At 48.0% G+C, this 25,086-nt stretch overlaps 1 protein-coding gene across 1 annotated transcript; it reads left to right on the top strand.

Moving 5' to 3' along the window:
* The first annotated feature begins 305 nt into the window (after positions 1-305).
* Positions 306-12,552, top strand: LOC139838296 (uncharacterized). Its single transcript, XM_071827702.1, has 6 exons — positions 306-519; positions 6,233-6,473; positions 9,567-10,148; positions 10,240-10,413; positions 10,510-10,558; positions 12,544-12,552. Exons 1-6 carry the CDS (start codon positions 306-308, stop codon positions 12,550-12,552), a joined length of 1,269 nt encoding a protein of 422 aa, XP_071683803.1.
* Positions 12,553-25,086: the final 12,534 nt, after the last annotated feature.

Genomic DNA, 25,086 nt, shown 5'->3' with positions numbered 1-25,086 from the left:
CTGGTGCTGCCGTCAAACGGCGACGTCGAGAGGTGAGCCTGCCGCCCTCGCCGGTGGTGGCATGCTGGCGTGGCGGGGGTGCCGCCACCAGCTGTGGAGGCATGCGTCGGCAACTCTGACAGCCCGGCCGGCACTGATTCCCATGCTGCTTTTTCCAAGATTCGCTAGCTTTTCTGCTGTTTGCACTGATTGAGGGCACTTCCCGCTTATTTTTCCCGCAAAATTCTCCCGCACGATCTGTCGAGTTCGCTATAAAAACAGGCGTCGATATTATTTGGTACACAAGTGCTCATATCTTAGCCAGCATGAATGTGCCTTGCTCGGACCAGGATTTTAGGCCGATGAAGAGGAAGAATGCAAGCTTGCCACCGGGGGTTAGAGCAGAGAGGTGTTGGTGCGGCCGCCTTGCGAAAGTGAAAGAGGTGGTGGATTTTTCTGATAAGTTCGGCATGAAATATTTCATGTGCGCGAACTACGATCACACCCGCACAAACAAGTTCATCGTCCTCGAGGTCTGCAGTATATTCTAACAGCATGATTAAAAAGCATATTTATATGTTATTCATTTTCGTTTATTTACCATCTTATTTGTGTTGCAGTCTCCCCCCCTTTGCAAGTGGTTTCACTGGATAGACAATGAGCAACCGGATTGGGCACGCCGTGAGGTGGAGAAAAAACAGCGGCGTGCATGCGCAAGGTTCCATGAGGAGCAGCGTTAGGAAAAGGCTGTTGTTAATGATAAAGCAGAGAGAGAGAGAGATACAAAAATTAAGGGCGCAACAAGCTCGAAATCGTGAGGTGAATCAGAAGAGGATGGATAATGATGCTGCACGTAGGTATACGCAGGAAGAGGTGTGCAGGGAGGCCCGTGAAGCAGAAAGGAAGTGATTAAGATAAAGGGCTGCTGAGGCGCAGGCATCAGAAGAACGCGGTGACAAGACGGGAAAATGGACACGCTGGACGCAGGGCAAATAGAGTGATCTGCTGTAGTAGCTATGTATGTTACTTTCAGTTTTACTTTCTCATTGTATCTTAAATTCCGTTGTACTGATTAGCCATATTTTAATTTTTGTTATATTTGCATCTAAATTTCGTGAGATGTATTAATAAATAAATGTAGATTTCTCGGAAAAAGTTCGCGCCTAATTTTTCCCGCCTAAAGTTCCTGCCTTATTTTCCCGCCAATATTTCCCGCCAAGATTTCCCGTCTTTTCTCTGAGTCACGTGCTATAAAACAATTCCCCGGGCATTCATTTGTTCAAGACAATCGTAGTCGGTCCAAGATGCCTCCTCCCGGCGATCGTAGATTTAATTCGTTTATGGCTGCTCCCACTAGTAGAAAACAGGGCTTTCGTGGGAGCCTTTTGTCGCGGGCGCGCCTGCACCCGCGACAAATGGCGTGGCCACGTCGCCCCGAAACCATTCGGAGCAAGGCGGGCCTTTTGTCGCGCCCTTTTGTCGCGGGCCGTATAACAACCCGCGACAAAAGGGGTCTTAGCTTTGGCGCTCCCTGCCAGCACCCCTTTTGTCGCGGGTCGTAATACGGCCCGCGACAAAAGGGCCATGCCTATATATACTCACAACCAGCTTCCCCCTCCCCCCCCCCCCCCACCTCCCTACATTTTTTTCCTTGGTGGTGAAAGGTGGAGGTGTATGCTAGCTCATTTTTTCTTCATGTGCACAAGAGGTGTTTGATGAAATGCTTGTGAGGGATGCCACTTGATTTTATTTGATAAGATTTCTCCTTTTTTTGATCCTAAAAGGTTAGCAACTATTTTCTCGTATATATATGTATAGTCCGTACAATACTAATTTTAGCAAGGTGATTGCATCTGATACATATAATTGTACTTATGATGCAGATGAGTCATCCATGGATGTACGGTAACCGATGTGCTCCCGCTTTCAGAGAGGGCGTGAATTCTTTCCTGCTTGTGGCCGAGGCCAACAAGTCGAAGCAAGGTTTTATGTGTTGTCCATGTCTAAAATGTAAGAACGAGAAGGATTACTCTTGCTCAAGAGACATTAAGAGCCACCTGCTTCGGTTTGGATTCATGTCCAGCTATAATGTTTGGACCAAGCACGGAGAAGAAGGGGTTATGATGGAAGACGGCGAAGAAGAAGAAGGTAATGATGACCAGTACCGATCTATGTTCTCTGAATGCTTTGATACCGCAATGGACGACAATGAAGAAGAAGGAGGTGAAGAACAGACATCAGATGATCCTGTTGATGATGATATTCGTCGGGCCATTTCTGATGCAAGAAGAGACTGTGGCACGGATAAGGAGAGGTTGCAGTTCGACAAGATGTTAGAGGACCACCACAAATTGTTGTACCCAGGTTGTGAAGATGGGCAGAGAAAGTTGGGTAGCATATTGGAATTGCTGAAATGGAAGGCAGAGGTCGGTGTGACTGACTCGGGATTTGAGAAATTGATGATAATATTAAAGAAGTTGTTTCCAAGAAATAATGAATTGCCCGTCAGTACATATGAAGCAAAGAAGCTTGTCTGCCCTCTAGGATTAGATGTGCAGAAGATACATGCATGCATTAATGATTGTATCCTCTACCGCGGTGAGAAGTACGAGAATTTGAATAAATGTCCGATATGTGGTGCATTGCGGTATAAGATCAGAAAAGATGACCCTGGTGATGTTGAGGGCGAGCCACCCAGGAAGAGGGTTCCTGCGAAGGTGATGTGGTATGCTCCAATAATACCACGGTTGAAACGTTTGTTCAGAAACAAAGAGCATGCCAAGTTGTTGCGATGGCACATGGAAGAACGTAAGAAAGACGCGATGTTGAGGCACCCCGCTGATGGTCGGCAGTGGAGGAACATCGGGAGAGAGTTCCCAGATTTTGCAGGTGAGGCAAGGAACTTATACTTTGGTCTAAGTACAGATGGCATGAATCCTTTTGGGGAGCAGAGCTGCAGTCACAGCACCTAAGGCCATTAGTTGATGAACTTTTGGAGTTGTGGGCCAAACTAGGTGTACGTGTGTGGGATGAGCACACCGAGCAAGAATTTGACCTACGAGCGTTGCTATTCGTAACCATCAATGATTGGCCTGCTCTGAGTAACATTTCAGGACAGACAAACAAAGGATACAACGCATGCACACACTGTTTAGATGAGACTGAAGGTAAATATTTGGGAAAAAGCAAAAAAGTTGTGTACCCGTACAATCGCCGTTTCCTTCCGCGCAAGCATCCCTTAAGGAAAAAAGGCAAGCATTTCGATGGCGAGGCAGACAATCGTCCGAAGCCTGTACCACATAGTGGTGCTGATATATTTGACATGGTCAAGGATTTAAATGTTATCTTTGGAAAGGGTCCAGGCAGTCGACCTGTTCCGAAAGACGATGACGGACACGCGCCCATGTGGAAGAAGAAATCTATTTTTTGGGAGCTAGAATATTGGAAAGTCCTGGAAGTCCGCTCTGCAATCGACGTGATGCACCTGACCAAGAATCTTTGTGTGAATATTCTAGGTTTCCTGGGCGTGTATGGGAAGACAAAAGATACACCAGAAGCACGGGAGGACCAGAAACAACATAAAGGACGAAACGACAATCATCCAGGGAAGTTTGAAGGGCCTGCCAGCTACGCTCTTACCAAACAAGAGAAGGAGATCTTTTTTGAAGCCCTATTCAGTATCAAGGTTCCGTCTGGTTTCTCGTCGAATATAAAGGGAATAGTAAATATGAAGGAGTGGATGACAAGACAGACATGTCAGAAGATTATAATAAGTTTAAAGAAATTCCGCCATTCACGGTGAAAATTGACCCAAGCATCTTGCTAAATGATGAAGATTCTCCATGGCTACGGCGTAGAAGATCACAACAGTAGATGGCGATGTAAGAATGTATTCTTCATACATTTATGTAATAATAAGAACCCTTTCCCCAACACTGTTAGAGGAGACAGAGTCTTTCACGGGCTTGCAGGGAAATTTTTCCGAGGAGCAGCTTCCGAAGATGCCGTAGGGCGTGTGCACCCACCAACCGTGACAAAATGTTACCGACACATCCTTATCCTGCCGACAGCTTTAGTCCCGGTTGCACCCACCAGCCGTGACAAAAGGTTACCCGCAGTCTTTTGTCCCGGTTGGAGCCTCCACCCGGGATGAAAGTTTCGCGCGCCACTTCGTTCCCGCCTATTTTCTTCCCGCATTCCCGCCATTTTTCCACTATATATATGTAGGCTTGGACTCATATCTGCAAACCTCATCACTCTCTCCCATGGCTTCCACCGTATGTCTAACACCCCGGGAGGCGGAGGCGCTTTGCGCCTCGAACTACCCCTGCCCGCCAGGCTACCGCGTCCCGACCGGCTGGTTGCTGAGCGTCGGAGGCGTACCGGTCCCTCCTATCCCTCTAGGTGTGGCGCGCGAGATGGCCATCACGAACCACTACTACTTCGAGCTCACGCCAGAGCAGCGGAGGAATCCCCAGTGGCATCCCGACTACAGCCCGACTTGGGACAGCTTCTTCATCAATCGGCGTGAGAGGGCGGTTGCCAGGTACGAGGAGGACGGCCCGCCTCCTTCGAACTTCAACGAGGCCGGCCGTCGGCTGTGGTGGCGCGGCCGACTCTCCAGAGCGTCATGGCCTACCGTGGCCCCCGCCTGCGCTACCCTCAATCCCAGCCCACGCGTACTCACCCGCCGAGGTTCAACAATCGCGACCCCGATGCTAGCGACGATGACGTCGGCGACTATGATGACTACAGTGGCGATGTTTATAGGGCTAGGCACGACTATGACTGAATGGCTCCAACATTCTAATCTGGCCATGTATCTTAATTTTCAGTTGAGCTCTGTACTTTAATTCCAGTTCAATCGTAATAAATTTCGTGTCAACCACTTTATTGAACAAAAACAACCGTCAACGACTTTATAAACTAAATTTAAACTAATAGAACCGACAACGACTTTATTGAAATTACAATAAAATAGATAAATTACTAGTCTAGTCTCTACTCGTCGTCGGAGGTTGTCTCCGTCCAAATGTCATCCCACCGAGGGTCGTTTTCGGTCCAAGTTGTATTCGGGTTCTCGAGCTCGAAGGTGGCGACGGCCCGACGGTGGCGCCTGTTGGACCTGCGTTGTGCCCTAAGGTTAGAGAAGAACACGTCGGTGTTGTCGACGTCGTTGGGGAACTGCGCCCTCCACTGGCGCATCAACTGCTCGTCCTGCTCGGCGATGGCGATCCTGCGCTGCACCTGGCGGTGCCGGCGACGGTCCTCGTCGTCGACGAGGCACGGCGGTGGCGCGAGGAACTCCGCCTCCTCTAGCGATTCAACATCCGGGAAGTTCATGTCGCGCCGTGGCCGCCGAAAACGCCACGCCGCCGCATCATAAGCGCGCGCCGCCAGCTCCGGCGTGTTGTACGTGCCGAGGGTGAGGCGGAAGCCACCGGCGCGTATCTCGGCGTAGAACCTACCGCTCGGACGCACTCGAACGCCACGGAAACCGGACGCCCCTCGACGACGTGGAGGCATCCCGGAGATGGATGAGCGGAGGAGGCGGTAGCGACGTGTGGTTGCGCCCGCACTCGTCGCTCTATATAGCGCACGCGGGGCGAGGCACGTGGAAGCGGTGGCTACACGTCGCATGCCGGCATCGGCGGGGCGAGGCACGTGGAAGCGGTGGCTACACGTCGCACGACGGCGTCGCCGGGACGCGACACGTGTGGCACGGCGGCGGTGCACAGGGGTGAAACATACACGACTATCAATGTTTCATATGATGCGAGATGCAAATAGGTATATGGATGTTATATTCATGTTCATTAGCTTTTTCTGATCAATATTCATATATAAAACATTTGTATTTGAGTTACCATTCAAAAGTTATTGAAATAATAGTTTTATTAATTTAAAATAGAAAAAAGAAAAGGGGTGAAGAGGGTTGGATGGGCTGATCCGTGGCACAGCCCATCCAACGGCTCTAGGCCGTTGGATTCAAACGGCCGTAGCCGTTGGAGGGGCTGGGCCACGGATCAGCCCAAAGGCCTTTTGTCGCGGGTGGTGGCTCGACCCGCGACAAAGACCCCTTTTATCGCGGGTGGTGGAACGACCCGCGATAAAGGGGCCTTTGTCGCGGGCCGAGCCACGACCCGCGACAAAAGGGGTGGAGTATATAACCTCCGCGTCGCGGCGGAGCGTCCACCCGCGACACCGGAGGCCAACCCTAATCGATTTGACGCCGCCAGCTGCCGGATTTCAGCGCGCCGCCACCGCCGCCGCGCCGCCTCCCTCGAGCTCCTCCTCCGGCGCCGCCTCCTCGAGCTCCTCCGCCGTGCCTCCCTCCTCTGCCACGCGCGCTCGGGGGCCGCCGCGCGCCTCCTCTCTGCCTCGCTCGGGGGCCGCCGCCGCGCCGCCTCGCACCCGGCCTCGAGCTCCTCTCCGGCGCTGCCGCAGCCGCGCCTCTTCGGCCGCCTCCCTCGAGCTCGCCTCGGCCGCCTCAGGTAGCGCACGCCACCAGCAAGGGCAGTACCGGCGCCGGCGCCGGCCATTTTTTTTTAATTTTTTAGTTATTTTTAGTTAATAGTTATTTATTATATAATTAGTTAGTTTATTTAGCTAGTATAGTTTATGTAATTAGTTAGTTAGTTAGTTTATAATTAATATAGTTTTTTAGTATAGTAAAGTTTATGTAATTAGTTAATGTAGTTTATGTAATTAGTTAGTTTGTATTTAGTTAGTATAGTTTTTAGTATAGTTTACTAAAAAAAACTAGTTAGTGTAATTAGTTAGTATATGTATTTAGTTTCATAATTTTTGAACCCGACGACAAACCCTAGTAGACGACTCCGACACCGACGAACCCGACACAAACACCACCCCTCTCCATCTCGCAAACCCTAGTAGACGACTCCTCCACCGAAGAACCCGACGCCAACACCACCCCTCTCCATCTCGCAAACCCTAGTACCGACGACGACGCCGACACCGGCCCTCTCCCCCTCTTCTCTCCCTCTCGCAAAAACCACCGACGCCGACCCTCTCCCTCTCGCAAACACCTCTCTCTCCCTCTCGCGAAAACCACCGACGCCGCAACTCCCCTCTTCTCTCCCTCTCGCAAACAACCGACGCTGCAAACACCTATATTTCTCTCCCCTCTCGCGAAACCCCCCCCCCCCCCCGATGCCGCAACTTCCCTCTCCTCTACCTCTCGCGAACAACCTCTTAGTCACGTGAGCATTGTCGAGATCATCTACCTCACACGCTCTCTTCTCCCTGCTCCACGCCGCCTTCCCCTCCTTGAGTTAGGGTTTGGGTTAGGGTTTGGTTAGTGTTTGATTAGGGTTAGGAATAGGGTTATATACATATGTACTTATCGATTTAATTTTTTTGCAGAAACAATGGATCCATTCAAAATCCGTCGAGACTTGGAACAGGAAGACTTTTTCGAGGACATAATCCGCGAAGGTCCAGAAGCCGACAGAGAAGCTGGAGAAGCCCGCGACTCCGGTGATGGAGAAGCCCGCGGCTCCGGTCATGGAGAAGCCGACGGCTCCGGTGATGGAGAAGCCGACGACTCCGGTGACGGAGAAGCCGACGGCTCCGGTCATGACGAGGTATACGATTAGTATAGAGGCATTAATGGAATTCTATATGTACATGTGTATATAAATTAACTGATTTTTATTCTCTTAGGCCTCCGAAGATAAGTTGGAGAAACGAGGCCCGGCAAAGAAATTGGGTAAAAAAGACCACTTCACCATTGAAGCTATATCACCGAAAGGCCAACCGGTGGCACCCGCGAGTGTCAGAGTGACATTTAAGAATCAGTGCGGAGTTCTGGTTAGAGATCGTCTCCCGATCACTATTCGAGAATGGAACAAGACCAAGAATGTGTCCGAAGATCAGGTTGCCGATAGGTACAAGAACACACTTTTTGACGACCTCATGTCACATTTCACTTTGCCAGATTTGGGATCGGACTCTGAGAATGCCAAGCAGAGGGCGCTAGTGAAGAAATGGGCTCTGCAGAAGATGGGGGAACTTTTCCGGGCGTATAAGAACCGGTTATGGTCAGCTTATAAGGCCGAGAAGAAGCCTCCAGTATTCGAAAACTATCTAGCGAAGCAGGAGCATAACTGGGAAGAATTTGTGCAGTACAAAGAATCAGAGGAGGCTGTGAACCTGTCAAAGAAAAACAAGAAGAATGCAAGCGAAAAGAAATATCACCATCATACGGGCCGAGGGGGCTACGAAGTAGCCATGCCTAAGTGGGATGCACAAGAGGCTGAGATGAAGCTGAATGGGATCACTCCGAACCCGAGCGAGAAGGATGGGACACTAGGGCTCGAAATTGGTTCCTTGGGCATGGTCGTGAGTATGACATGAAGACAAGAACCTTGTTGAAAGTGACAAGAAGGTTAGGGTACCCAGGGCAAAATGGATTGAAGTGACGGCTGCTATTAAAGCGGGAAAACTGAAGTTTGCTCCCGATAGAGAGAAAGACTTGCTGACGCTTGTCCTCGGTAATCCTGAGAAGGGAGGACGAACAAGAGGCTACGGCCCTAGTGTTCCGTGGGCGCTTGGGTTTCCGAATGACGCGGAGACTTATAGAAGCCGAGCGAGAGCAAAACAACGCGACCTGGAGGTGCAGAATGACCGGATGGCTGAGTTCCAACGGCAACTAGACCAGCAGAAGCGGGAGATTTAGCAGCAGCAGCGGGAGATTGATGAACTTAAAGGACATCGCCAGCCAGATAATACCGCCGGCATATCTCAGCGACGAGACAGCAGCGTGGCCGACTCGGAGGCCCCGCCTACACGGATGATGATAGATGCCGGTCCTGGCGACCCCTTGGATGGAATCAAGGAGCAAACACCTTGTGATCTCCATGAGGTGTTCAGGAAGGTGTCTGTTAAGGTGGCGGTCGGCTATGTCTTACCGGCATTTGGACCTGAAGGTGAGCCGGCAACATGGCATGGCAATCAGATTCCAGCTGGCTATGCTCGTGTCGGGGTGGATTCAGTTGTACCGTCGTGGGAGACATTGGAGCTCGAAATCCCTGGAGGTGATGGGGGGCTTACACTCAGAGAGGTGCTGGGAGAAATCATTCTCTGGGAAAAGAAAAACATCAGGCTGCCAGGCTGGGTAGCCCCTAGTACCAGTCGTCCCAGTAGGTCACCATCACCTCCTCCAGGTGATCGCAGGCCACCATCACCTCCTCCTACTGATCACATGTCGCCACCATCACCCCATGGGTACGACCACGACATCCGTAGTCCATCTCCATCTCCAGCGCCGCCGCCTGCGCCCACTAAGACTCGGAATGCACCCAGCCGGAAGCGTTTCAAGAGTCCTGTCCGCAAGCGGTCGCCCCTCCCAACAGTACCAAGGTTCCTCCCCCCCGTCCTTACGATCGTACTAAAGAGGAAAATGAGGCCATTGTAAAGAAACACGTGCATGAATAGCTTCATAAGGAAAAACCTCCAGCGCCATACACCGAGAAGCAAAAAGGATATGCTCTTGATTTTCTGAACACACCATCGCAATATGACTTACACGAGAAGAAGGATGACTACACACGCACACTTGCGAGGGTAATTGGGGACAAGGGCACTGCTAAGAAGAAGGATAGTGCTAGCACGAGCAAATCATCAGCTAGAAGTGTAGCCGGGAAGAAATCAAGTTCAACAAGTGCACCCCTCAAGGCCAAGCAAGCAGCGACAACGGGCAGAAAAAGAAAGGAAGTTCCCCAGCTCGGAGAACAGGCCGAACAATCGATCCCACCACTCAAAGTGTCAGATGTTCCCTCGGTGTACCAGGAACATGGTGATTTCGATCTGGAAGCAGCTGCGGCGCTAGCGGCTCAAGTTGGCTGTACCGTGGAGGAATTGCTGAGTGCCCATGATGCAGTACTACCCATTGCTGATATAGCTCCTAAATTTGTCTATGGGGCCGACTTGGTCAGCAAAGAGCGGCTGCATAAACTGCCAACGCATATGCGGAATTTGCATCAGTGGTACATTGATGCGTGCAAGGAGAACACAAGTTACATCGTGGCGGATATCCCAGAAGATTATTACTTCCGAAAGGAGGAGATCCATATTGAGATGAATGAACTCTGGCAGTTATTCAATTTAGACGCCCTCGACAAATCTCTCATGAGTTGCTACTGCTTGTAAGTTGTTAACTACATATAAGTTCATGTCCATTCAGTTGTTCCTGTTCATTACATATACTCATTATATCTTATGTGTTCTCTTATGCAGACTGAAGATCATTGAATGCAGAAGTAATAAGATGTTCAATGTTGGGTTTGTTGACCCAGATAAAGTACATCATGACACGGTAAAGAATAATGTCGAAGAAACGGGGGGAAACCTACTAAGGTTTATAGGGGAGCAAAGCTTCTGTGATTCAATACTGTTTCCTTACAACTACAGGTGAGAGTCTTACTGATCTGTTGTGCACATTCAATTTTTCTTACTCGATGTTATGTGTAATTCATGACGTATATATATATATATAAACATGTGCAGTTTCCACTGGATTCTGCTAAATATTCAAGTTGATAAGGGAATAGTTGAAGTAATGTCAACACCCGGATTTTTAAGTCCGAATGCCTATTATGTCATACATCGCAATCCCAGGAATATTGTTGTTGCGAGGCATAATAGTTAAGTATCACAGTCATCATTCATTTCAAACCATAAGTCTTACAAATTGGAATCACATGATCCATATTACACGAATAGTTGATCTATTGATCAACGAACAAACACAAGTTCATAGTTCAACATAGCGGAAGCGTAAGATACAAGGACTCTCGAGTCCACAGGCCAACGCTTGACGTCGGAAGGCGCTTAGTTGTCGTAGGCATCCTGCTGGTCATCTCCTTGTTCATCTTCATACTCTGGCCATTTGAATAGCCAGGGACAAAGCCGTGAGTACGTTGAGTACTCGCAAACTCAATCTAATGTAAGTGCTAGACAATCTAGTAGGGTTTGCTAAGCTCTAGTTTATTTGCATAAAGCTAATTTTAGTTCACAAAGTTTTGAGAAAAGCTTACTCAAGTGCTAACTAACTCAAGTGGGAACATTAGTGTCATCCCCACCATTCAAGTGGTGATTTCAATTCAATCCGCCACCATTCATTTCACCATCACCTCTCAACATCATTTTCAAGATATGATATCGAAAACTGTATGGCCTTTCCAACCGTCCGTAACCGTGGACGCGGCTATTCGAATAGGTTTACACTCTGCAGAGGTTGCACACTTGTGCCACAACATTTGATTTCATCCGTCGGGATTTCCCCGAATAATCGTAACACGACGCGGATCATCAACCATAACCTTTCACTTACGAACCCTAGTATGAGCACCTCTCCCCATGAGCTTGGCCTCCCAGTGAAGACCAACTGTCAACCTGGGAACTGCACAGGGCTTGGGCCGGACATTCACCTCATTTCGCATCATGTCGTATCGTTTCTTTTGTGGTAGAGGCAGCTTTCGGCATAACCCCGATGACGCTTGTTTAGAGGGAACCCATACTAAGACGCATAAACTTCCAGTTAAGCCCTACCCATAATCAGGTATTGTGGGGGTACTTGAGAATTGGAAAGGTATCGCATTCAAACCAACATCATGTTTTATCAAAAATCACCATCTTCTCTTGGTCATATTCATCTTCAAAAATCCTTCAATGGAATGCATCTTCATTCCAAGGTTTCAAAATCCTTTCAAAAACATGTTGTTCCCATCTAGAGTAGTCAAATTTAGTTTATTAGCACTAGCTCTAATTCATGAGGGGTGCTATCTTGCCTTGCTTGGAAGAGACTAACTCACTACTCTAGTACCCAACTTGTACTTCGACCAAAGTTAACTATAAAAGTAAATCGTTTAGAAAACAAGTAAAAACTTGGGATGGGTTCACATAAGAAAAGATAAGAAACATGGTGCCATGCCCCAAGGGGCTTTGCACTTTGCAAGGGTAAAAGCTTGCACAGTAATTTAGCTTGCCTTGGTAGTTTTCAAACTGTTCCTCTTCCTCCTCCTGGTAGCAACCTTCTTCTTCGGCGTACTCTCCGGTGCTACCGTCTAAATTTGAATACGAGTATAATTACTCACTAATTCAATGGCTATTCCACACATCACAAATAAACACACAAACTACTCTATGCACACACATAAATAAACTAGGGTGCATGGGTTGTGGGATTTAAGTAGAATGTGTATTCCAAATGTAGATGATAGTTTCCATAGGGTTCTTGAGAAATAATTTCCTCTCATTGAAATCTTCTTAAGATTTAATTTCTCCAATAATCATGGATGAACTCATATTGACCTAAATCAAATGTTCATCATCATCATCATTTGGTAGAATGATTTAAATGAGGTGGATCACCTCATACCATTTAAATAATACTACATTTGATTTAAATCTCAAGAATTTCATATAAGAGAGTTTGGAACCAGGGGTCCAAGCATCCCATGAATTCATGTGAGACAAGTTTAAATGAAGTATAAGACTTCACACCATTTAACTTTAATAGTTTTGGACAATATCAACTAGTTAAACTAGTCAAAATATCCACTCATTAAACCAGGGCATGATCATGCAAAGTGACCACACCATTTTATTGCATAAACAATTAGTGTAAGTCAAAAGTGAGCTATTAGAGTTGGAATTAACTTAATATCTATTTTGGTTGATTTTTAAGAATTATTTGAATAGGGAAAAGTCCCTGGCTTGTTATTTTTGTCACCTTAATTCTACAAGGAAATTGACCAAGAGGCCAGTGGCATGTTGTAGAGAATTTCAGTGGCTTTCCAACAATATCAACTTCACTAAATTTGGTTTAGCCAAATTGAAACTACTTAATTTCAAAGTTTGGGCAGTATTGAAATTGGGTGAAATTGATTTAAACGAATTTTGAATAAAAGGGCCGGCGGGAAAACGAAGCTGGGCCGATTTGAAATAAAACGGCCCACCTCAGCCCACCACGCGTCTGTGCCCGCGTGGGCTGCCTGACAGGGGGGTCCCGCATGTCAGCGGCGTTTAAAACCCGAAACGGTACGAGCGACGTGGCGCGTTGGATTAGAAGGCAATCCAACGGCGCACGGTCGTCGTCTTCTCCGGCGAGAAGCAGAGGTTCGGGCGGCGAGCCTAGGGGGTGGGAGAGCTAACCAGGGCTCCCGCGGTGGCTGGCAGTGTGCGTGATGTCGATGTGGACGACGGCGGTTCTCCTGGTACCGGCGGCGACTCCTGGATCGGCTCCAATCGACGGCGGCGAGGTGCGGTACTGGCGGGCTCCGATCTTCAAATTGAAGCAGCTCCGGCGACAATCGAGCGAGTGGTTTGGTGGAGGAGAAGCAGTGGAGGGTGGTGAACGAGATGGTGTGCTCAACTTCGTCCAGGGAACGCGGTATTTATAGATGGCCAAGGGTGCGGCTTGGCCGTGAAGAAGTCGACCATGGCGCGGCTTCTCCGGCAAGCGATCGAGCTAGGCGAGGTGGTGGCAGTGTTCTACGGCTCCTGGCGATGCTATTGGCGGCGACAGCGGGGTCGGGCGGTGGCTAAATTGGTCGCATTGCTTCCGTGTCCGTCGCGTCCGCGGCGGACCAGGGTTCTCTTCTCCGGCGACGGCGGTGGCGGGTCGTGGTCGAGGGCGTGTCTGGGAGCGTTGCGGTGTCACGGTGATGCTCAACGTGTTGCAAGCGGGGCCAGGGCGTGCTCGAGGTCGTGGCGCGGCGCGTGTCCAGTGTATGCCCGCGGCGTGCACACGCGCGACGCGAGCGGCGTCCAGGGCGCCATGGACGCGTGCTTGTCTGGCCTGTGCTGTGTTCCTCCTCGACAACGGCCGATGCTAGGCGATCCAGTAGAGTGAGGTGGAGTGCAGGGACATGGTGGCCAGGGTCGGCGATGAAGGAGAGGGGAGGTGGTGCGGCATGGCCGGCATGTGGCCGGCATGGCCATGCCACGCTTGTTCTCTCTCCCTCCCTAGGGTTTCTATGTTGAGGTTAGTGAGAGAGGGGACCAGGGGACCATTTGGGGTTGGTTAGAGTAGGTTAGTTTGAGTAGATCACTATTTGCTATAGTGTAGGAATAGTGTTCAATTTTGGAAAATACAAAAATATCCAAAATGGAAATAATTCAAATGGTGAACCTTTTTGAAAAGTGAGTGTTGAGATAAGTTGTAATTGACCAGAGATGAATGGAGGTGGTGGTGGAAAAATTAGATTTCAAATTTTGGCCAAAATGGCTAAGTGGAGATTGTTGATCTTAATATAAAGTTGCAACTTTGGATGAGCATAGCTAGTGATCAAAGATGAATTTGGCAGGGTGGTCTTCATCAAAGTTGTTCACCTTGATGTTGACTTTGAAATGGTGCAAAGAGTTAGCAAGAATTGGTTTGAGAAAATTGAATTGCAGGGGCTCAAAGTGGTGATCAGACTAAAATTGGCAGATTTGGCCAATATCTCATGTGAGTGGAAATTGTGTTTGAAATTTATTTGAAAAGGGAAACCTTGGTTCCAAAAGTTGTAATAAGTGTTTAATAACATTATTCAACTAATGGTGAAGACCAAATAGGTCTAGGGTCAAAATTTATAAAAATGCCATAGAGCATAAGTGAGGGTTTTTAGGGTTTTGTATTTATTGGAATTTTCTTCCACTTTGATTTATTTGGTTGGTGATCTTCATATGATCACTCTAGGGTTTTAGAGCACATCAAGATACAAGTAACAACAATCATCATGGCATATCACTCAAATGCACAAGTCCTATGCATGGTACTATATGCAAAAGAAAAGTTTTTGTTGGTTTGAAATTTTGCTTTCTGAAATCTCTAACTTTCTTTTCATTGAAATTTGGGGTGTTACAAACCCTTCCCCCTTACAAAAGATCTCGTCCCGAGATCGAAAAGAAAGTTAGGTACTAAAGAGATCTGGGTACTCCTTCTTCATGAAGTCTTCGTTCCCTGTGTGGCTTCATCCTTGGTATGATTACTCCATTGGATCTTCGTAAACTTGATGCTTCGGGTGCGGGTGGTTCGGTAAGCTTCTTCTAGGATGCGAATCGGCACTTCGCGGTAAGTCAGATCCTGATTGATATCTACCGATCGGTGATCGATGTTCTTGAACACTTCGGTCTTCTCAGGGACTTCAAGACATTTCCGGAGAAGTGAGATGTGAAAAACGTCGTGCACAGCCGACATTTCTTCAGTGCAACTCCGCTTGATAAGATACTTCACCTCGGCGGCCGAGGACTTGGAAAGGTCCCACATAGCGAGGTGCAAGCTTTCCTTTCAGCTGAAACCTTTGCATCCCTTTCAAGGGGGATACTTTGAGATAGACGAAATCTCCGATCTCAAAGGTCATCTCCCGACGTCTCTTGTCGGCGTAGCTCTTCTGTCTGGATTGCGCAGTCTTGAGGTACTCGCGGATCTTGTGAACCTTCTCTTCGGCTTCACGAAGAACGTCCGGGCCGAAAACTTGACTCTCTCCGACTTCTGACCAGTTCAGGGGGGTACGGCACTTCCTTCCGTACAAGGCTTCAAAGGGGGCCATCTGCAGGCTGGCTTGGTAACTATTGTTGTAGGAGAATTCTCGCGTAAGGTAGGCAGTCTTCCCACTTGGATCCGTATTCCAAGCACGCATGCTCTAAGCATGTCTTCCAAAGATCTGGTTTACTCTCTCGATCTGTCCGTCGGTCGAGGGTGATAGGCGGTGCTGAAATTTAGGCGAGTGCCTAGTCCTTCATGCACCTTCTGCCGTAACCTTGAGGTGAACCGTGATCCTCTCGTCTCGACACTATCGATTTGGGGGTTCCGTGCAAGGCGACTATTCTGGAGATGTAGAGTTCAGCTAACTTGGGGCCTTGATAGGTGGTTTTGACGGCGATGAAATGGGCGACTTTGGTCAATCTATCGACCACTACCCATATGGAATCATTGCCTTTGCTAGATTTGGGCAGTCCGGTGATAAAGTCCATTCCTACGGAGTCCCATTTCCATTCTGGAATCTGAAGGGGTTGCAACAGTCCAGCGGGTCTTTGGTGTTCTGCCTTAACTCTCTGACAAATGTCACACTTAGCGATATAGCTACCGATCTCTCTTTTCATTCCGTGCCACCAAAATTGTTCCCTTAGGTCCTGGTACATCTTGGTACCTCCGGGGTGGATTGAGTAAAGGGTGTCGTGGGCTTCTTGCAGGATGACTTGTTTCAAGTCAGAGTCCGATGGTACGCAGAGACGTTCCTTGTACCAAAGCACTCCGGCTTCGTCAATGCTGAATCCGGGGCTTTTCCTGCGGCTATCTCTGTTTCTTGATTCCGTCAATGCTAGCGTTGTCCTTTCCGGGGCTTCCTTGATCTGACCAATCAAGGTGGGTTGCGCTCGATGCTGGCTAGGAATCCTTCACTTACAAGTTCAAGTCTGAACTGTTCAAACTCTTGGTGCAAACTGGGCTGTTCGGTTGCGAGCATGGAGTTCAACTGGCACGGCAGTCGACTCAAAGCATCCGCTACCACATTGGCCTTGCCGGGGTGGTAGTGAATCTCCATGTCGTAATCCTTGATCAATTCGATCCATCGGCGTTGTCTCATGTTCAACTCCTTCTGGGTGAATATATATTTGAGGCTTTTGTGGTCGGAGTAGATCTCGCATCGATTACCCATGAGGTAATGACGCCAAACTTTCAAGGCTAAGACCACGGCTGCAAGCTCGAGGTCGTGGGTTGGGTAGTTCTGCTCATGTTGCTTGAGTTGTCTAGAAAGGTAGGATACAACCTTTCCTTCTTGCATAAGCACGCATCCAAGTCCAGTCTTGGAGGCGTCGCAATATACGTCAAAGGGCTTTGCGATATCTGGCATGATCAGGATTGGGGCTGTTGTCAGTCTACTCTTGAGCTGTTGAAAGCTCTCTTCACACTTGTCGGTCCACTCAAACTTTCTGTCCTTTTTCAGCAGTTGGGTCATTGGTCGAAGCGATGCTCGAGAAACCTTCTACAAATCTGCGGTAATATCCGGCTAATCCAAGAAAAGCACGGACCTCGGTTTGTGTGGTTGGGGCTTTCCATTCCATAACCGTTTTGATCTTGGCAGGATCTACGGCAATTCCTCCCCGCAGACAAGATGTGTCCGAGGAATCCCACTTCTTCCAGCCAAAACTCACACTTGCTAAACTTGGCATACAACTGGTGCTGTCTAAGGGTTTCTAGAACAATTTCCAATTGCTGTTCATGTTCCTCTTCGGACTTGGAGTAGACCAGAATGTCGTCGATGAAAACAACGACAAATTTGTCCAAGAAGTTCATGAAGATCTTATTCATGAGATTCATGAAATAAGCGGGGGCATTGGTCAATCCAAACGACATGACGTTGTACTCATACAACCCATATCCGTGGTAAAGGCAGTTTTTGGAATGTCGGTGGCTCGGATCTTCGCTTGGTGGTATCCAGTTCTAAGATCAATCTTCGAGAAGACTCGGGATCCGGTGAGTTGGTCAAACAAGTCTTCGATCTTGGGTAAGGGGTATTTGTTTTTGATGGTGACATCGTTAAGCTTACGATAGTCTGTGCATAAACGATTTGCACCATCCTTCTTGTCAACAAACAAGACGGGGGATCTCCAGGGGGATGCACTTGGTCTAATCAAACCTTTGGCTAACATGTCATCTATTTGCTTCTTCAGCTTCACAAGTTCGGCTGCGTTCATGCTGTAGGCTCTCTGGGCGATGGGTCCAGTTCCGGGGATTAACTCGATGATAAACTCGATATCCCGGTCCGGGGGCATACCGGGTAGATCATCCGGGAACACATCAGGGTAGCGACAAACGACCCTGATTTGATCCGTAGTTGGCTTGGATACACTTTGGTTGCGAGTAAATTTTCCTGGGTAGTTTTTCAGAGACGTGCTCAACTACGATACCGGTGCTGCTAGTCATGGTTATGGCTTTCTTGGCGCAGTCTATCAATCCATTGTGCTTGGACATCCAGTCCATTCCTAGGACAACTTCCAAACCTTTGGTTCCAAGTATGATGAGATTTGCAAAGAAATCAACATCATGGATTTTGATAGGCACATTTTTGCAAAATTTCCTGGCTTTGGTGGTTGATCCGGGGATTTGAACTATCATAACATGCTTCAAACTGAGGGGTTGAATTTTACTTGTTGATGCAAAATCTTCGGTGACAAAGGAATGCGATGCTCCGGAATCAAACAACACTCTAGCAGGGGTGTGGTTGACAGAAAACATACCCAGCACAACATCTGGTGCTTCCTGGGCTTCTTCGGCGTTCATGTGGTAGAGGCGGCCGTTGCGGTTGTTGGGGTTGTTGGGGACAAACTTCTTGCCGGTGGAGACACGGCGTTGCTGCTGAGCAGGAGCAGCGGTGTTGCCGGCGAGCTTGGCAAGACGCTTGGGACACTCGTTGGAGTAGTGCCCCACTACACCACACTCATAACAAGTGATAGTGCTCTTGTCCTGCTTGTTCGCAACGGGAATGGCATTGCTCCCGGTTCTGGGGTTGGTGTTGGTGTTGGTGTTGGTGTTGTTGGTGTTCGGGGCTCGGGGTGGAGCGCGGTTGTAGTTGTTGTTGTTGTAGCCTCCTGGCTTGGAGTTTCCTCCACTCCGGTTCTGGTAACCGGGGCGAGAGTTCGGCATCGGGGGTTTGTTGTGTCTCGGAGTGAAACCTCCGCTTGAGCTAGGGCGAAACTTTTGGGGGTGGCTTGATCCACTCTGATTTGCCATGCGGCGTTTGCGGTTCTCATTGGCTTGGTTTAACTTGCCCTCCATCTGGATGGCGGAGTCAACAAGGGCTTCGAGGTCGGCGAAGGGGATGTTGACGAGGACAGTCTGCATCTCATCATGCAGTCCGTTCAGGAATCTCTCCTTCCTCTTCTCAACGGTGTCGGCCTCATCGTGGGCATACCTTGACAAAGTGAGAAACTTGTCGCGGTACTCAACCACCGTCATGCGACCTTGTTTCAGTTCACGGAACTCATCCCTCATCTTCTTGATAAGACCCGGGGGTACATGGTACTTGCTGAACTTGAGTTTGAAATCCTCCCAAGTCATGAATTGACCTCCGTTCATGGCACGGGTACTTGTCCACCAAGCGCGAGCTGGTCCAGCGAGGTAGTGAGTGGCGAACAACACCTTCTCGTTGGCTTCCACTCCAGCTACTTCCAGATTGTTCTCCATAGTCTGGAGCCAATCGTCGGCGTCGAGGGGCTCCTCGGTCTTGCTAAACACCGGAGGGTTGGTGTTCTGGAAGTTCTTGAGCTTGGATCCGGGGTGGTCATGATTTCCATGGCCTTGGTTGGCGATGTTCTGCAAGGCGATGATGTTGGCTTGTCGCTCGGCTCTCTCGGTTTCCCGGTCTGCAAGCAGGGTTTGCAAAAGTTGCATCATCGCGTCGTTGGTGCGATCCGGAGGGGCCATCTGAGGATATAGAAGATCATGAGATAAGAGGGAACATTCTATGGTTCATTTTGGTTAAGTTTGAAAAACATTCGAAAACTGGAAATCTTTTCATGACCAACATAACATTCATTCATTCATGCAACACATAGTACAAACTACACATACTCCAATGGTTTTAAGAACCATTCTCATGCTACGATACAAGGGACGGGATACAACTCACACCTACTATAAGTGAGACTAGTGCAACTACTCCTCATCATCTATATCGATCGGGACGTAGTCATCCTGTCCGGCCTCCAGGAACTCATAGTCCTCCTCCTCGGTGTTCTCGTCCTCCTCAAAGTCATCGTCATCGCTCAGAAAGGCGTCTCCTCCTCGGATGTCGATGCCTCCATCGTCCTCCTCCAGCTGAAGAATCTGATCCTCCTGGGCCTTGACAGTGGCCTCAAGTGACACGATCCGGTCGCGAAGGCGGCGAATCGTAGCGTCCTTCTTGGCACGCTGCTGGCGAAGGCTTCTGCGGTCGTTGTTGAGTAGCTTGATCGCCTCACCCTGCTCGATGATGTGAGCATGGGTCTGGTTCGCGTAAGCGCGAGAGGCGTCGAGGTCTCTCTGAGTCTGGTAGAGCATGAAGTCCAAGTGATCCACATGGTGCCTCAACTGGGGGTGGAGTGGCACATCCATGGGTCGTCCGTCAGAGTTACGCCGTGCGAGATGCGCAAAGCGTTCCTCACGAAGGGCTTCGGTATTCTGTCCGCACAGACGAGCAAGTGCTTCCTGAAGAGCACGTGCAAGCCCGTCGAGCGCTTGCTTTCCCTGAAAGAGAAAAGGATCCTCTCCGAGGTGGGAGGCTCCAGCTTGCCCCTCAAGTCGGCAGTGATAATCCACTGCAGTTCCCCTCCCGGCTGGTCGTCCACCTGAATCCCGTGAAACTCGGGGTGTGGGCGGCCAAGGTGATCCGACAGGGAGTCGAGGTCATGCTCGAAGATCAAGCTTCCTCCGTTCCCAAGCTGATAAAACTTGGTGTTGAGGGGTTCATTCGGCTCCATCTGAAAGAGAATTGGATGAGTAAGTTAGAGAGTGCAAAGTGTGGCAAATTTTTAAGTTGATTCAAATAAGATAGAACCTGATTCCTCAAATTTTGGCAAAGTCTCAAGACGAGAGTGTAGTAAGTTTTCACAAATAAGTTCTTTCATTTGATTTCAAAGTTAAATTTTTCAGAACGCCCATTCTAACTAAGGTCTTCTAAGGTCAAACAATGGCTCTGATACCAACTTGTCAACACCCGGATTTTTAAGTCCGAATGCCTATTATGTCATACATCGCAATCCCAGGAATATTGTTGTTGCGAGGCATAATAGTTAAGTATCACAGTCATCATTCATTTCAAACCATAAGTCTTACAAATTGGAATCACATGATCCATATTACACGAATAGTTGATCTATTGATCAACGAACAAACACAAGTTCATAGTTCAACATAGCGGAAGAGTAAGATACAAGGACTCTCGAGTCCACAGGCCAACGCTTGACGTCGGAAGGCGCTTAGTTGTCGTAGGCATCCTGCTGGTCATCTCCTTGTTCATCTTCATACTCTGGCCATTTGAATAGCCAGGGACAAAGCCGTGAGTACGTTGAGTACTCGCAAACTCAATCTAATGTAAGTGCTAGACAATCTAGTAGGGTTTGCTAAGCTCTAGTTTATTTGCATAAAGCTAATTTTAGTTCACAAAGTTTTGAGAAAAGCTTACTCAAGTGCTAACTAACTCAAGTGGGAACATTAGTGTCATCCCCACCATTCAAGTGGTGATTTCAATTCAATCCGCCACCATTCATTTCACCATCACCTCTCAACATCATTTTCAAGATATGATATCGGAAACTGTATGGCCTTTCCAACCGTCCGTAACCGTGGACGCGGCTATTCGAATAGGTTTACACTCTGCAGAGGTTGCACACTTGTGCCACAACATTTGATTTCATCCGTCGGGATTTCCCCGAATAATCGTAACACAAAGACGCGGATCATCAACCATAACCTTTCACTTACGAACCCTAGTATGAGCACCTCTCCCCATGAGCTTGGCCTCCCAGTGAAGACCAACTGTCAACCTGGGAACTGCACAGGGCTTGGGCCGGACATTCACCTCATTTCGCATCATATCGTATCGTTTCTTTTGTGGTAGAGGCAGCTTTCGGCATAACCCCGATGACGCTTGTTTAGAGGGAACCCATACTAAGACGCATAAACTTCCGCTAAGCCCTACCCATAATCAGGTATTGTGGGGGTACTTGAGAATTGGAAAGGTATCGCATTCAAACCAACATCATGTTTTATCAAAAATCACCATCTTCTCTTGGTCATATTCATCTTCAAAAATCCTTCAATGGAATGCATCTTCATTCCAAGGTTTCAAAATCCTTTCAAAAACATGTTGTTCCCATCTAGAGTAGTCAAATTTAGTTTATTAGCACTAGCTCTAATTCATGAGGGGTGCTATCTTGCCTTGCTTGGAAGAGACTAACTCACTACTCTAGTACCCAACTTGTACTTCGACCAAAGTTAACTATAAAAGTAAATCGTTTAGAAAACAAGTAAAAACTTGGGATGGGTTCACATAAGAAAAGATAAGAAACATGGTGCCATGCCCCAAGGGGCTTTGCACTTTGCAAGGGTAAAAGCTTGCACAGTAATTTAGCTTGCCTTGGTAGTTTTCAAACTGTTCCTCTTCCTCCTCCTGGTAGCAACCTTCTTCTTCGCGTACTCTCCGGTGCTACCGTCTAAATTTGAATACGAGTATAATTACTCACTAATTCAATGGCTATTCCACACATCACAAATAAACACACAAACTACTCTATGCACACACATAAATAAACTAGGGTGCATGGGTTGTGGGATTTAAGTAGAATGTGTATTCCAAATGTAGATGATAGTTTCCATAGGGTTCTTGAGAAATAATTTCCTCTCATTGAAATCTTCTTAAGATTTAATTTCTCCAACAATCATGGATGAACTCATATTGACCTAAATCAAATGTTCATCATCATCATCATTTGGTAGAATGATTTAAATGAGGTGGATCACCTCATACCATTTAAATAATACTACATTTGATTTAAATCTCAAGAATTTCCTATAAGAGAGTTTGGAACCAGGGGTCCAAGCATCCCATGAATTCATGTGAGACAAGTTTAAATGAAGTATAAGACTTCACACCATTTAACTTTAATAGTTTTGGACAATATCAACTAGTTAAACTAGTCAAAATATCCACTCATTAAACCAGGGCATGATCATGCAAAGTGACCACACCATTTTATTGCATAAACAATTAGTGTAAGTCAAAAGTGAGCTATTAGAGTTGGAATTAACTTAATATCTATTTTGGTTGATTTTTAAGAATTATTTGAATAGGGAAAAGTCCCTGGCTTGTTATTTTTGTCACCTTAATTCTACAAGGAAATTGACCAAGAGGCCAGTGGCATGTTGTAGAGAATTTCAGTGGCTTTCCAACAATATCAACTTCACTAAATTTGGTTTAGCCAAATTGAAACTACTTAATTTCAAAGTTTGGGCAGTATTGAAATTGGGTGAAATTGATTTAAACGAATTTTGAATAAAAGGGCGGGAAAACGAAGCTGGGCCGATTTGAAATAAAACGGCCCACCTCAGCCCACCACGCGTCTGTGCCCGCGTGGGCTGCCTGACAGGGGGGTCCCGCATGTCAGCGGCGTTTAAAACCCGAAACGGTACGAGCGATGTGGCGCGTTGGATTAGAAGGCAATCCAACGGCGCACGGTCGTCGTCTTCTCCGGCGAGAAGCAGAGGTTCGGGCGGCGAGCCTAGGGGGTGGGAGAGCTAACCAGGGCTCCCGCGGTGGCTGGCAGTGTGCGTGATGTCGATGTGGACGACGGCGGTTCTCCTGGTACCGGCGGCGACTCCTGGATCGGCTCCAATCGACGGCGGCGAGGTGCGGTACTGGCGGGCTCCGATCTTCAAATTGAAGCAGCTCCGGCGACAATCGAGCGAGTGGTTTGGTGGAGGAGAAGCAAGGAGGGTGGTGAACGAGATGGTGTGCTCAACTTCGTCCAGGGAACGCGGTATTTATAGATGGCCAAGGGTGCGGCTTGGCCGTGAAGAAGTCGACCATGGCGCGGCTTCTCCGGCAAGCGATCGAGCTAGGCAAGGTGGTGGCAGTGTTCTACGGCTCCTGGCGATGCTATTGGCGGCGACAGCGGGGTCGGGCGGTGGCTAAATTGGTCGCATTGCTTCCGTGTCCGTCGCGTCCGCGGCGGACCAGGGTTCTCTTCTCCGGCGACGGCGGTGGCGGGTCGTGGTCGAGGGCGTGTCTGGGAGCGTTGCGGTGTCACGGTGATGCTCAACGTGTTGCAAGCGGGGCCAGGGCGTGCTCGAGGTCGTGGCGCGGCGCGTGTCCAGTGTATGCCCGCGGCGTGCACACGCGCGACGCGAGCGGCGTCCAGGGCGCCATGGACGCGTGCTTGTCTGGCCTGTGCTGTGTTCCTCCTCGACAACGGCCGATGCTAGGCGATCCAGGAGAGTGAGGTGGAGTGCAGGGACATGGTGGCCAGGGTCGGCGATGAAGGAGAGGGGAGGTGGTGCGGCATGGCCGGCATGTGGCCGGCATGGCCATGCCACGCTTGTTCTCTCTCCCTCCCTAGGGTTTCTATGTTGAGGTTAGTGAGAGAGGGGACCAGGGGACCATTTGGGGTTGGTTAGAGTAGGTTAGTTTGAGTAGATCACTATTTGCTATAGTGTAGGAATAGTGTTCAATTTTGGAAAATACAAAAATATCCAAAATGGAAATAATTCAAATGGTGAACCTTTTTGAAAAGTGAGTGTTGAGATAAGTTGTAATTGACCAGAGATGAATGGAGGTGGTGGTGGAAAAATTAGATTTCAAATTTTGGCCAAAATGGCTAAGTGGAGATTGTTGATCTTAATATAAAGTTGCAACTTTGGATGAGCATAGCTAGTGATCAAAGATGAATTTGGCAGGGTGGTCTTCATCAAAGTTGTTCACCTTGATGTTGACTTTGAAATGGTGCAAAGAGTTAGCAAGAATTGGTTTGAGAAAATTGAATTGCAGGGGCTCAAAGTGGTGATCAGACTAAAATTGGCAGATTTGGCCAATATCTCATGTGAGTGGAAATTGTGTTTGAAATTTATTTGAAAAGGGAAACCTTGGTTCCAAAAGTTGTAATAAGTGTTTAATAACATTATTCAACTAATGGTGAAGACCAAATAGGTCTAGGGTCAAAATTTATAAAAATGCCATAGAGCATAAGTGAGGGTTTTTAGGGTTTTGTATTTATTGGAATTTTCTTCCACTTTGATTTATTTGGTTGGTGATCTTCATATGATCACTCTAGGGTTTTAGAGCACATCAAGATACAAGTAACAACAATCATCATGGCATATCACTCAAATGCACAAGTCCTATGCATGGTACTATATGCAAAAGAAAAGTTTTTGTTGGTTTGAAATTTTGCTTTCTGAAATCTCTAACTTTCTTTTCATTGAAATTTGGGGTGTTACAAGTAAGGGACCCATTGAGTAGAGGCCTGGACGGGTTCCGCGACTTGCAGAACATTCTCCAGAGGTAATTTCAATCATTAATTGACGCGCTATATCTTTCGTCAGATATCAATTAATTATCCACT

Source organism: Lolium perenne, chromosome 3, assembly GCF_019359855.2.
Source record: "Lolium perenne isolate Kyuss_39 chromosome 3, Kyuss_2.0, whole genome shotgun sequence".
NCBI lineage: Eukaryota > Viridiplantae > Streptophyta > Magnoliopsida > Poales > Poaceae > Lolium > Lolium perenne.
Note: the sequence above shows the minus strand (reverse complement) of the source record. Positions and strands in the feature narration are given on the sequence as shown.